The sequence below is a fragment of the Mizuhopecten yessoensis genome, unplaced genomic scaffold (genome assembly GCF_002113885.1).
Source record: "Mizuhopecten yessoensis strain PY_sf001 unplaced genomic scaffold, ASM211388v2 scaffold3799, whole genome shotgun sequence".
NCBI classification, from domain to species: Eukaryota; Metazoa; Mollusca; class Bivalvia; order Pectinida; family Pectinidae; genus Mizuhopecten; species Mizuhopecten yessoensis.
This window is the reverse complement of record NW_018405225.1, coordinates 263,715-278,150: the sequence shown is the minus strand read 5'-3', so window position 1 is coordinate 278,150 and position 14,436 is coordinate 263,715. Positions and strand designations below refer to the sequence as shown.

Sequence of the window (14,436 nt, the reverse complement as noted above, 5' to 3'; positions counted from 1 at the left end):
CACTCACTGAATAATTATTGAGACTATTTTGTGTTGATCAACAAAATGCCTATTCCGTCTTTGCGTATTGCAGAGTTATCTGCTCTTGAGAACAGGTATTGATTGTTACGTCATTTGTTTGTGAGAGTAACGTCATCAATTTTTGAGAAAACGACGTAATTTTCCCACACAAACCAATGACGTAACAATCAATCCCTGCTCACAAGAGAAGATAACTCTGCAATACGCAAAGACGGAATATCATATCTGAGTAAATCAGAATAATTCTGATCGAGCATGAAATTACTATTTATATTTTACAATCAATAAGTAATATTATGCTTCGCAATAATAGTTTATTTTCAAATGGAGCTATTGAAAATTTGTTCTTTTAATTTATTAATAATTTTGAAACATCGACTTTTTTCGATAATATGATAAAACTCTTCAAACTCTTTTTTTGACACTTATATCACATGTACAATAAATGTATAGGAAGATTCGGATTTCATCAACACTCACTCACTCATCACAATGTTCATCTGTTTTTGTCTGTCGTTTTGTTTTCTTTATCAAGGGTATACACATTTTAAAAAACAATGCATCAATATCAATATTAAATAAAATAATTATATTTTCCTATAATCTTTGAAAAAAAATTCCCCCATCAGTTCTAATGTTTTTACGAATGTGTTCATTGCGTGCATGTCCTCAAAGTATCCACACCAACACACATTGCACCAATGAAAGCATATCTTTAAATTATTGTTCTGTGATTTTTCTTTCCAACAAAGCATACGTTTTGGCGAAATTTTCGACCATAACTTTCTCAATATTGTCAATACGTTTTTCCATGCGCTTGTATTGTTCTTCAAGTACGCCACCTAGAGGATGTGTGTCACGAGACGTCGAATCAGCATCACGGAGAAGTTTCATTTCTGCCTTTGACATTATCAGGTACCATCTCTCACCAACAGAGTCGTCATATTCCGCATTTATTTTACAATGCCGGATGTTGACTTTTCCAAAATATTTAGGGAATTTCGGGAGTAGGTTTTCGACATTAATTCCAATTTTGATGGAATCGACACGCCACAGGACTTGCTGATTCTCTAAGATGTTTGAATAGGAATCGTTCATCATGGCTATCAGCAAATTTAGTAGAATAATGGTGGAAAATAGTATATAGATAACGTACATGATCTTGGGGAAAGTTGAGGTTCGTCCGACAGATAGCAGTCCAGCATCGAAATTACCATCGAATATGTCCGCCATTCCTACCATTGTGTTGAACACCACGAACATTGTGTCAAACGGGTACGTATAACTATCAACAATTTCTGGGGAAATTTGGAACAGAGAGTGAAATGCAAAACTAAATGCCAGTAGCACAAACAAGAAAACAAGCATGAACCGAAGAACGTCTCTAGTAAGCATGCTCAGGAGCATTTTCCAGAAGTAATGGATCTGTTTGAATCCGCGAGTGAATGTGATTGAATAGAGCCATCCTATACATAAACTTACTGAGAGAACGTAGTCATGGTTTCTGTCACGCATGCCCACGAGAACAAGCCAAGCAAGGGTCAAAATAGCAAATGTTAGGTTCACTGCTAATATGATGAAGGATTCCGACGTCGAAATGTTCCGTCTGTATAACATAACCGTCAATACAATGACGCCATTCAGCAGAAAAATCAGCGGTTCTAATGGAACTACGACAAAAGTTGCTATCAAAATAGGATCAGTGTTTTCGATAAGTGTACCATTCCGCAATTCTCGAAATTTTGTCGACATCTCAATACCTAGGAATGTGAACGCGCTCATGTAGGCAACATGAAGGAACATAAGAAAGGCATAAGCCCATGCTATGGTCGATGTGTACATCATTTCGATTTTTCGAAAAGGTGTTATATTTAACACGCATGACGCGTGGTTTGTCGCATCGGTTGTGACAAGCAGTTCAATAAGAGAAACAGAATGTTGAACTCTTGCTTCACCGCAACATCTTTTGTTAGACCCATTGGTCATAGGAGTCAAATGTGTAATGTCGTAGTACACGTTTCCATGTCTCTCAAAATACATCACTTCCGGCATAGTCATAATTCGTTTCAGAAATACGTCACAGCCTTTCTTGGAAGCGTAACCGAGAACGGAAAGCAATTTGTCGTTCTTAAAGTCGTTTATAAGGGATAGGACAGCTTGTCGTTGAAGTAGCTGAAAATAGCGTTTGTTTTGATTTGGAAATCTTTCGTTGCTTATATTGCACGACCATCGTACAGCTTCTTGCAAAATGGTCTCGACAACATTCATGTTAAGCGCTGTATTGCTATTGTCATCCACAATTGCTTTAACTAGCCGATGCAGCACAGTATCTCCCCAATTATCCTTACGACCGAGGTCAGCTCCGTAAAATATGAGCCGTGTTACACAATCTGAGAACCCCGCAGATGCTGCAAGGTGGAGAACGGTCTCGCCCTTATTGTTAGGGTGGTTGATGTCGGCGTCTCTCTGCATGTTCTCGTATATATCTAAGGCAGTGTGTAAAACCTCCTCACAATTGAGTCTCACGGCCTCGTGAAAGGGTGTGTTTCCATCAACATCTGTGTCTTTGAATCGTACGAATCGGAATTCCCATAAGACATCCGGATTTGCATATTTCCCTGCCAAATGTAGCGCGTTGTTGCCGGCGTCGTCAGTGCAATTAACACTTACCCAGTCATGGATTTTAATAGTGTGTGACAGAACAGCTCGTGCAAGCTCGGGGGTGGAGTTGCTGGAATAACCGATTACGTGCAATGCTGTTTCTCCGGACGCATTTCTGACGTTAGTCTTTGCTTTCATATCCATTAAAGCAAACGCAGCTTCTTGATTTCCCTTTGTACATGCTATATGAAGATCCGTTTCCTGCTTTTTATTTTGTTTATTTATATCAAATGTATTGCCAAATTCGCGTATAACCTCATCCCTGTTGTACATGGCGGCATAGTGGAGACATGTGTTTCCGTCAAAATCCACCTCTTGGGGATCTAGATTCATTTGTAGAAGCGCTTTGATTTTTTGGGGTCGGCCTAATCGTGCAGCAACGCAGATCGGAGGGATACCGGAGAATCTCATCGTACTTTTAGCCACTTTGTAGTATTTGGCTAACACTTGAAGCACATCATTTGATTCCTGTTGTAAAGCAATTTCCCAGCAGTCCTCTCCAATATCGTTATTGTGAAACATATCGGCGCCTTTCATCAAAAGTAAGTTGACGATATCAGCGTGGCCTCTCTGGGACGCGAAATGTATGGCCATGTCTCCCTTCTCGTCTTCCATGTTAATGTCGGCCCCGTATCTGAGAAGCGTCTTCACGACCTTGATGTGCCCCTCTTTGGCTGCATGGTGTATTGCACGTTCTCCTCCTCGTATCACAATATTAACATCAGCACCATGTGTCAATAGTAGTTTAGCTATTTTGTTGTTTCCAATGGCCGACGAAAGAATCAGAGGTGCGACCAAACCCATAGAGCGGATGTGATTTGGATTAACTTTCCCGTTCTTCAGTAATAGTCTGACTGTCTTGGATTGTTGGTAACGCACTGCCCAATGGAGAGCTGTCGACTTTTTGTCGTTCTCGATGTTTGCGTCTGCATTGCAATCAAGGAGAAGCGATACCGTGGCGTTATGCCCCCACCTAGCTGCCCAAAGTAACGCTGAATCCTTCTTACTATTTAACAGGTTCACATCTATCCCTACATCCAGGTACAGACGAACAAGCTCTGTGTAACCATTGAAGGCAGCGAGGTGATAACATGAAAATGATCTTGCCCGTTGATGTTTGATATCTTTAACTACTTCTTCTTTTATAAGCCGTTGTTGTTCTTCTTCTGATTTGTTTTTGAGTATTAGTTTAGCGAGATTAACATTATTGTTCTCTGTGATTTGATGAAGAGCCATGCAGGAAGACCCAGGAAGAGAAAACGCTTGACTAGCAAGAAACGTCCCTGCTTTGTTTATAAGCATTTCGCCGACGTCGAATCTTTTATGATGCAATGCAAAATGCAGTACGTTCATGTCCTTTAGATCACCCACGGACGTGGTGCATTGCATCAAATCAAGATCTATGTTAATTAATTCTTCAATCTCAGGAATATTTCCATTCTCAATATTCCGAAACATACTTGCTTGGACATCATCTTGTGGCCAGGCTTGAACGAGATCTGACGAAGTCACAACTGCATTCTCTTCCTCGTCCTCGTCGTCTTCGATATCGTCAAGAGGTTTCAGCTGCGCCCTTAGCTGCAAGTATGCACAGGGATATGTCATTGTCAATCTTAAACTGAAACCGTTTTATTACTATGCATTGCTATGGGATATTTGCTTTTTGGATCAGTTTTATTTCATTTAGTTTAAGAAATGCTGTCTTTCCATCATTAACCTTCAAATATAATTTCTAGAAAATAAGGTATCCTACCTGTATCAGTTATTAGACAGAATATAGACTGCATGATGTTATAAGTCACGTATATTCTGTAAAGTTAATGTTTTATGTTAGTTCACGAAAATGCTTAACATAATTAAAAAAGGCGATTACCTGTCTTGATTCCTTAAGAATTACGTAGTCACCATCAGCTGACACTTCCCTAGCCTCACCCTGATGCAGTGAGTGTCGCCTGGGACGTCTACGCATGCACTCCGGGAGGTCATTCATCTTGTCCTGAGGATACAACAAGGAAAATCTATTAAATGTTACCATTAAAATGTTATGAAAATGTATGTTACCACATGTATTTCCTTGAAATTGAAAATAAAAAGCCCATATACAAAACAATACCAACAATAGCCCTGCTGTATTCCTCTGCATGTGTATCGTTAAAGGCGACTAATGTGTCCCCCTGGTATGTTGTTGGAGAAATTCATTTCAAAACTGAAACAGAAAAAGCCGTTGGAAAAACTCCTTTTCATTGTTGCTAACAAGAAAGACGGTATTTAACTACATAACAGGTATAAAATAAGGCACGAAATTGCAGAGGATGCAAAAGATATATTTTAAAGAGACGATCCCATGCTGGGCTTTCCTTTTTCAAATCGGCTTACCACCACATAGATCTAGTTGAGTCACAAAGAATGTACTTAGGATATGCCTGAGCGATTGAACTTCATTTTCGAAGGAATTGGAAGACAATGCTTTGTGTTTGCATAGGAAATGGTTACATTCTGGTCAGGAGTTATAAGATGTTATGATATGAGATTCGAGAATATATTACAATATGCATATTTTGTTTACATTGTCGCCGCGTGCAGACTATCCGAAAGGCTGTCGATTTATAGTAAAAAAAGGGAACTTCTGAGGTATTTGGTCAGGAAATGAAAAATAAAAAGCTTCACATGGAGAGATCAAGCTGTAAAGACGATATTTAAATCCGCGGAAAACGATCTGGCGGGATAAAGTAAACACGAGTGCGTAGAAGGCTTATTGTAAGTGTTTCACAGATCGGCCGTAAGAAAGCTGGTGTACTATACCATTCAATCTAAATTGGTTGGCAGTAATATTAAGATTAACAATAATCTAGTTTAGATTATAAGAGATAGTAATCCGACAGGGTTAAAACATTGAGCACGTTGTCAGGCAGTGAGGACTGACACATAGATCACAAAATATATTGTTTTATTTTACAGATTTGCTAGCGGTTATAATTATCCTTGTACAAATGTAAAATCAAATCGATATGGTGGTGTTCCGATACAAAGTTAAATGTTACTTACACATATGGCAGAGGGAGGAATGGGGTCACTCAAAAAACGTTATGCATGTCAATATATGAAATAGAAAATAAAATACAACTAAGACTTATAATTCTTCTTTGGAGTGATCAGCTCTTTTGGACATAGAATACAAATGATGTCACTTTCTGCAGGCTTCAATCTGAAAGAGGCTGTTACACCAAACCAAAGCAGCCATTGGCAGTGTGTATTCATGTTCTATGTATGTTATATAAATCTTTAGCATCACACTATTATTTTTTTCAAAGCACTCATCTTCGTATCTCAATAGGTCCAAACCACTCATTTATGTGTCTCAATAGGTCCAAACCACTCATTTATGTGTCTCAATAGGTCCAAACCACTCATCTATGTGTCTCAATAGGTCCAAACCACTCATCTATGTGTCTCAATAGGTCCAAACCACTCATCTATGTGTCTCCACCACTTATTGACGTGTCGCTATTATCATATCACATGTAGTGTCTCCAACACATATTTCATCCTCTTAATCACTTAATCCTAGTGTCTCAGTTACTCATCGTGTGTCAATGACTCGGATTGTGTCGCAATCAATCATATAAAAGAAAAGGTGTTATATTTAATAATCTTAGAGCCTCAATCACTGATCTCAGGGTCTCAAACACTAATCTTAGAGCCTCAATCACTGATCTTAAAGCCTCAATCGCTGATCTCAGGGTCTCAAACACTGATCTTAGAGCATCAATCACTGATCTTAGAGCCTCAGTCATTGATCTTAGAACCTCAATCGCTGATCTTAGAACCCCAATCACTGATCTTAGAACCTCAATCACTGATCTTAGAGCCTCAATCACTGATCTCAGAGCCTCAATCACTAATCTTAGAGCCTCAATCACTGATCTTAGAGCCTCAATCACTGATCTTAGAGCTTCAATCACTGATCTTACAGTCTCAATCGCTCATCTAATTGCCTTTTTCAGATCGAGGATATCTCAGTCCAACGTTTTATTGTCATCATCAATCTATTGTATACAATATCCACCGCTCACTTTGGATCTCCTGTTGCTCATTGATGTGTCATTGTTGGCCAAAGAAGAAGAATGGAGAAAAGAAGAAGAAGGAGGAGGAGAAGAAGAAGAAATGATAAGGGGCTGAAATGTTCAAGGCCTGAGCTTGCAATACATGTTACCTTCTAAGAAACACTAGCGACTTGTACCGTTAGCAAACGAAAAGCTTACGTTATAGCTTTTTCCTCGATCTCTCACCTGTGATACCAAACTTTTCATTTTACATGAGGTAACAAGCCCGGTCCGATCGGACACTGGATTTCTCATCATGGACGTTTCGATTGAAAATGTGAAGTATTATAGAGAAACTTTGTACATCCCAACCATCAATACAAAAAAACAAGATCTTATTTTCTATATCATTGCTGTCCTATTTCTTTATCATGTAATGTATACAGACTTACCTTACACAATAAGGCACGAGAATCACCTTATGTCCATGCTGGGCTGTCGCTATGGTACAAATGTTTCTGTCGAGTCGACAACCAGGATTTTATTAACGGTACAGTGTACATTGAGGTGTTAAAGGTATACACATTCTCTGGTGTAATGGCTATTATTATTGGGTATTACAGAAAGGCTCAATTTATATACAATAACAATCGCCTACTTACACCCGGATTATAGTTTATATATAATATACAGGTTGCATCTGGCTGTACTTTGTTCAGGTTTTACGTAAACTTCACCGTAAAAGTATGTATACTTCAGCTGTATTCCATGCATGGATCGTAAGAGGCGACTAACATGCAGTCCCCCTGGATAATCGGAAGGGTTGGGGTTGTGTTCCTCTGTGTCCTCTAAGGAGACACTTAGGAAAGTAAAATTGATCTGCTGCCCCCTTTGCAGCACCTTCAAACTTTATATATATATAGAGGATATTTCTCTCTCTCTCTCTCTCTCTTCACTTCTTCGTCTTTATATGACATCATTGATGGCGAGGATGTTAAATTCCATATAAGCAAACAAACAAGAATAACATTCAAGTTGTACAGTCAATCTCAATTTCGTTATTTACATTTCAATTCCAAAAATATTAGATAAGATGGCAATTTGTTGGCTAAAGACAGATACAGTTTACAGGTAAAACATTATAAAGATGGACTGAGATACCACTTTATACAACTCTAATACCACACAGCATGGAAAACTGTGGAAGGAGATAGCATCCATCATTGTGTTTACTCGAGTTAGTTACATCTGGTTTGGAATCTTACTCAATGTATGTACATTTGTTTTATTTCCTTGGTTAAGAGGAATATTTGTTTCATGCTTTGTACATTTTCGTATTCGTTTACAGGTCAATTAAATGCTATGCTACTTTCTGTTTTAAGTGTTTTCATGCTATGCTCATTTTTCTGACCCTGTTTTTGTGCTAGTTTAGAATGCACTTCATTCCAGACTTACGCGAGGTACATTCTATGTAATTAACAGATTCCATGTTGATTTGATACTGTAGTCATTTTGAAACTAAAATTTTAATCAGAAATAGCTAGCTGTTTACATGTAACTACATTGTAGTACATTTGTAAGCCAGTAAACGAAACACGAAAGTTCCTCAATACAATTAGCTTATATACAATACAATACAATATTGAGGAATTCGCAGGAGCTGCCTTATCAGGCGCTGACTACTATTCCTATGCCACCTGGCTAATGTCTCCCTATGTGTGTATTCCTGTGTGTGTTGGAGATGTATTGTGTTCTGTTTGTAGTGGGACCGTGCTTCCAACGGTATCATTTATAGTGTCACCTCACCTGAATGCTACAGCACAGATACCGCAACACCCATCCCAAATCATTTTATACTCCACCTGGGTTGTTGGAGTTGTGTGGGCAGGAGAAAAACACTTTCTCTAATATTCCATGCGTACGGCGACTTCGGGGATCGAACCCGGCCGCCTGCGTGGAAGGCCGGAGTGTTAACCACTCGACAAATCCGCCCATATCTAATATTTACAGTATTACAGAATTTAAAACAGATTCAAATCTAAATAGAATTGCTTAGCGTAATCCGGAATGGAGTGTGAATTCAAAATTAACACGCCAACCCGAGATGGAAAAATAGCATAGAATGCAAGTAGAATAACATAGAATGAACAGGCAATGGACTTGAAAACGGCACAAAGAAACATAGCGTGCAACAAGTAAACTTCTTAACGAAGGATAGAATACAAACGTACATGGAATAAGATTCCAAATCAGAGTTACATGTAACTAACCTAATCAAGTATGATAATGGCATGGCAGTAACCCCTTCCTTAGAAAACTAGGCAGTATTATTAGTATAACATTCAACTAACAGTATTATGACGCCTATGAAGTAAACTAATAAGTTTTCCATGGATCACAACTCATTCTGAATTCGGTAATGAATCTCATGAGTTCAATGCTAGTTAGATACATGCAAATATAATTTATTTAATGTACATATGGTTTTGCTTTATTACTTTCCTGTCTCATATCATATGTAATTGTATTTATCATCATTATTAAAGTTTGCCTATTTTGTTAAAAAAACTTATTTTGCATAGTTATTATGAGTCATTGAGTTTATTTTGAATTGACTTTGTGACAGAGTGTGTCCCCCATTGTTTGAGATATAAATGGTTTAGTTGTTATCGCTAGATGGAGATTACTTATACTTGCCCGTTTTGTACACAAGTTGTACTCTGACTAAACTCTCGTCCACGTATGGTTAGGCTGCTGTTTAAAGTAGGTGGGTTACTGGTCAAGCGCGCTATTCATTGCTACATTGGCACTTACTACTCTAGATCTCGTGACATTAATTATATGGACCGACGAAAGGTCAGTGTTAGCCTAGAAGGTGTCGTGGGATTAAGATAATTTCTACCAAGAAACCCCTGTTAATCAACTTCAAGGCCGTCCCATTAAACGACAGGTGTTGGTTAGATCGACCTGGTGATTTATACCTTCTGATCAATAACCTGAACTACGAAAAGTAGCGTTCGTGATTCTCCATTACGGATATTCCTCCGCGATGTAGTTCAGTGATGTTTGCTTAAATGTTTCAAGTGGTTGACTCAACGTACACTTAGCATTGATCGAAATCGAACAATATCCAACTGTTTTAGTTATAAGAAAAATATAACTTGGGTGAGAGATTTTGCATACTGGTCATCTTCAACAATTCCTAATTGACCTGACGCAATGTCGATACAAACTGAAGCAGAAAGATTTTTTACAATTAGTGAATGTTGTGTATCATCATGAATAGAAGACACCAAACGACAGGAACCAAGACGACACCAAAACAACAGAAACCACGACAGCACCAAATGACAGAAACCAAGAAGACTCCAACACAACAAGAAACAATGAGACACCAAAACATCAGGAAACAAGGAGACAGGAACCAGGGAGACACCAAGACGACACCAAAACAACAGGAGACAGCAAACGACAAGATAACAGCAGGAACCAAGACGACACCAAAACAACAGAAAACAAGTAAATACTAAACGACAGGATCCAGGGAGACACCAAACGACACCATAACAACAGGAACCAAGACGATACCAAAACAACAGGAAACAAGGAGATACCAAACGACAGCATTTGTATGAAGGAAATACACTTATCAACATTATGCATTTTCAATTTTATATAATAAAATGACACATCTTCATAAAGCGATTTTTTTTTATTAAATTCAGCAGAAACGTATATATTACATGTACGTCTCTTAGAAAACACGAGTTATCGTTGTCGTTTATAAGAAACATCATCAAGACATATTTGTATTAATTAGTGAATGTCATATCTCCTATCCAAAACATTTTAAGTTGGCTCTGTTTAGGGTTCGACCTTTATTGTCGTACTCTTCACAGACCGGCTCTGACATCGATACACTTACAGGGGACTATGACATGTATCCTTTTTGTCATATTGGAGAACCATCCGTATCATGAAGTATTACATGTACCAATGTAAACGTGACCAAATTAATCAATACGTCAGAGTTTGGAAAACATCAATAGAGGTTTGTACATTCCCCATTGATTTTCCAACTGTAGAATAGACTCGAGAAATTATTTACACAAAGGTTATGAATAAGTAAATACGTCATGGAGTATCTTGTTAAATATACCGACGCTTTGTAAGCTTCATCGCCAAAGCTCATGAAATATCAGAAATATCTTTTAAGCATTGTTTTATTTACACATCTATCAAATATTTATCCATGCATTATAATTTCAACAATTAAGATTTCAAGTTAAATCATATATATTTCAAAGTGCTGAAAACCCTTATTAGAACAGATAAAAGCCTTTACGTCAGTAAGAGATAACCACACAATGCGTTCCTGAAGTGTAATCTATATTGACTCTGAAGTATGAAAACAACTACTGTAAGTTCCGATACAGTAGGTCAACACACTATAGTGTATGTACATGTTTACCGTGTAGAAGTTATTGGGGATGAGACAGGCGGCTTAAGAATAGGCTCCACCCTTTTGCAATGAACTTGCAGAATTAGTTGAAACTTTCACATAATTGTTATAAAAAGCCAAGCCTTCCGATAGACTATTGTCCCTCTCTCCTCTTGTCCCTCTATCTTCATCCTCGTACGTTGCTCCGACTTTCTTCTTCTTCTTCTTCTTTTTCTTCTTCTTCTTCTTCTTCTTGTCCCTATCTCCACCGCCTCGTCGTTCCCTCCGACTCCTTATCTTGTCCCTTCCTCTTTTCCTATCTATTCAGCATCATGCGTTCCCTCCGACTTCTCCTCTTGTCCCTATCTCTACCTACTCTTAAGTTCCCTCCGACTCCTCCTCTTGACCCTATCACTACCTCCTCGCACGTTCCCTCCGACATGTCCTCTTGTCTCTATCTCTACCTCCTCACACATTCCCTCCGACTTCTCCCCTTGTCCCTATCTCTACCTACTCTTAAGTTCCCTCCGACGTGTCTTCTTGACCCTATCTCTACCTCCTCGCACGTTCCCTCCGACATGTCCTCTTGTCCCTATCTCTACCTCCTCTCACGTTCCCTCCGACTTCTCCTCTTGACCCTATCTCTACCTCCTCGCACGTTTCCTCCGACGTGTCCTCTTGTCCCTATCTCTACCTCCTCGTACGTTCCCTCCGACATGTCCTCTTGTCCCTATCTCTACCTCCTATCACGTTCCCTCCGACTTCTCCTCTTGACCCTATCTCTACCTCCTCGCACGTTCCCCCCGACATGTCCTCTTGTCCCTATCTCTACCTCCTCGCACGTTCCCTCCGACATGTCCCCTTCTCCCTATCTCTACCTCCTCGCACGTTCCCTCCGACATGTCCTCTTGTCCCTATCTCTACCTCCTCGTACGTTCCCTCCGACATTTCCTCGTGACCCTATCTTTACCTCCTCGTACGTTCCCTCCGACCGTTCCTCTTGTCCCTATCTCTACCTCCTCGTACGTTCCCTCCGACTTTTCCTCTTGTCCTTATCTCTACCTCCTCGTACGTTCCTTCCGACTTTTCCTCTTGTCCCTATCTCTTTCTCCTCGTACGTTCCCTCCTACTTTTCCTCTTGTCCTTATCTCTACCTCCTCGTACGTTCCCTCCGACTTGTCCTCTTGTCCTTATCTCTACCTCCTCGTACGTTCCTTCCGACTTTTCCTCTTGTCCCTATCTCTTTCTCCTCGTACGTTCCCTCCTACTTTTCCTCTTGTCCTTATCTCTACCTCCTCTCACGTTCCCTCCGACGTGTCCTCTTGACCCTATCTCTACCTCCTCGCACGTTCCCTCCGACATGTCCTCTTGTCCCTATCTCTTCCTCCTCGCACGTTCCCTCCGACATTTCATTTTGTCCCTATCTCTACCTCCTCGCACGTTCCCTCCGACGTGTCCTCTTGTCCCTATCTCTACCTCCTCGTACGTTCCCTCTGACATGTCCTCTTGTCCCTATCTCTTCCTCCTCGCACGTTCCCTCCGACATGTCCTCTTGTCCCTATCTCTACCTCCTCGCACGTTCCCTCCGACATGTCCTCTTGTCCCTATATCCACCTCCTCGTACATTCCCTCCGACGTGTCCTCTTGTCCCTATCTCTACCACCTTTGCACGTTCCCTCCGACCGTTCCTCTTGTCCCTATCTCTTCCTCCTCGTACGTTCCCTCCGACATTTCCTCGTGACCCTATCTCTACCTCCTCGTACGTTCCCTCCGACCGTTCCTCTTGTCCCTATCTCTTCCTTCTCGTACGTTCCCTCCGACATTTCCTCGTGACCCTATCTTTACCTCCTCGTACGTTCCCTCCTACCGTTCCTCTTGACCCTATCTCTACCTCCTCGTACGTTCCCTCCGACATTTCCTCGTGACCCTATCTCTCCCTCCTCGTACGTTCCCTCCGACTTTTCCTCTTGTCCTTATCTCTACCTCCTCGTACGTTCCTTCCGACTTTTCCTCCTGTCCTTATCACTACCTCCTCGTACGTTCCTTCCGACTTTTCCTCTTGTCCCTATCTCTTTCTCCTCGTACGTTCCCTCCGACTTTTCCTCTTGTCCATATCTCTTTCTCCTCGTACATTCCCTCCGACATGTCCTCTTGTCCCTATCTCTACCTCCTCTCATGTTCCCTCCGACTTCTCCTCTTGACCCTATCTCTACCTCCTCGCACGTTCCCTCCGACGTGTCCTCTTGTCCTATCTCTACCTCCTCTCATGTTCCCTCCGACTTCCCCTCTTGACCCTATCTCTTCCTCCTCGCCCGTTCCCTCCGACATTTCCTCTTGTCCCTCTTGTCCCTATCTCTTTCTCCTCGTACATTCCCTCCGACATGACCTCTTGTCCCTATCTCTCCCTCCCCGTACGTTCCCTCCGACATTTCCTCTTGTCCCTCTTGTCCCTATCTCTACCCCCTCGCACGTTCCCTCCGACATTTCCTCTTGACCCTATCTCTTCCTCCTCTCATGTTCCCTCCGACTTCCCCTCTTGACCCTATCTCTACCCCCTCGTACGTTCCCTCCGACTTTTTCTCTTGACCTTATCTCTACCTCCTCGTACGTTCCCTCCGACATGTCCTCTTGTCCCTATCTCTTCCTCCTCGCACGTTCCCTCCGACATTTCCTCTTGTCCCTATCTCTACCTCCTCGTACGTTCCCTCCGACATGTCCTCTTGTCCCTATCTCTACCTCCTCGCACGTTCCCTCCGACGTGTCCTCTTGTCCTATCTCTACCTCCTCGTACGTTCCCTCCGACATTTCCTCGTTACCCTATCTTTACCTCCTCGTACGTTCCCTCCTACCGTTCCTCTTGTCCCTATCTCTACCTCCTCGTACGTTACCTCCGACTTTTTCTCTTGTCCTTATCTCTTCCTCCTCGTACGTTCCTTCCGACTTTTCCTCTTGTCCCTATCTCTACCTCCTCGTACGTTCCCTCCGACTTTTCCTCTTGTCCTTATCTCTACCTCCTCGTACGTTCCTTCCGACTTTTCCTCTTGTCCCTATCTCTACCTCCTCGTACGGTCCCTCCGACGTTTCCTCTTGTCCCTGCCTCTTCCTCCTCTTGTCCCTATTTCTTTTGCTCCTTCACCACTTTGTCCCCTTCTCTGCCTCCTTTTGTCCATACTTTTTCATTTTGTCCCTGCCCTTGTCTCCATATACCCGTCCTATGTCTCCGTTTGTTGCCTTTTATGGTATATAAGTTCGTCCTAAAATCATACCTTT

General features: G+C 41.1%; 1 protein-coding gene across 1 annotated transcript; it reads right to left on the bottom strand.

The window, feature by feature from the left end:
• Positions 1–664: 664 nt before the first annotated feature.
• LOC110448021 lies at positions 665–13,971 on the bottom strand. The gene is made up of 3 exons (XM_021494052.1): positions 13,867–13,971; positions 4,556–4,678; positions 665–4,260 (listed from the first exon to the last, which is right to left on the bottom strand). Exons 1-3 carry the CDS (start codon positions 13,969–13,971, stop codon positions 742–744), a joined length of 3,747 nt encoding a protein of 1,248 aa, XP_021349727.1. The 3' UTR covers positions 665–741.
• Between the last annotated feature and the right edge of the window lie 465 nt (positions 13,972–14,436).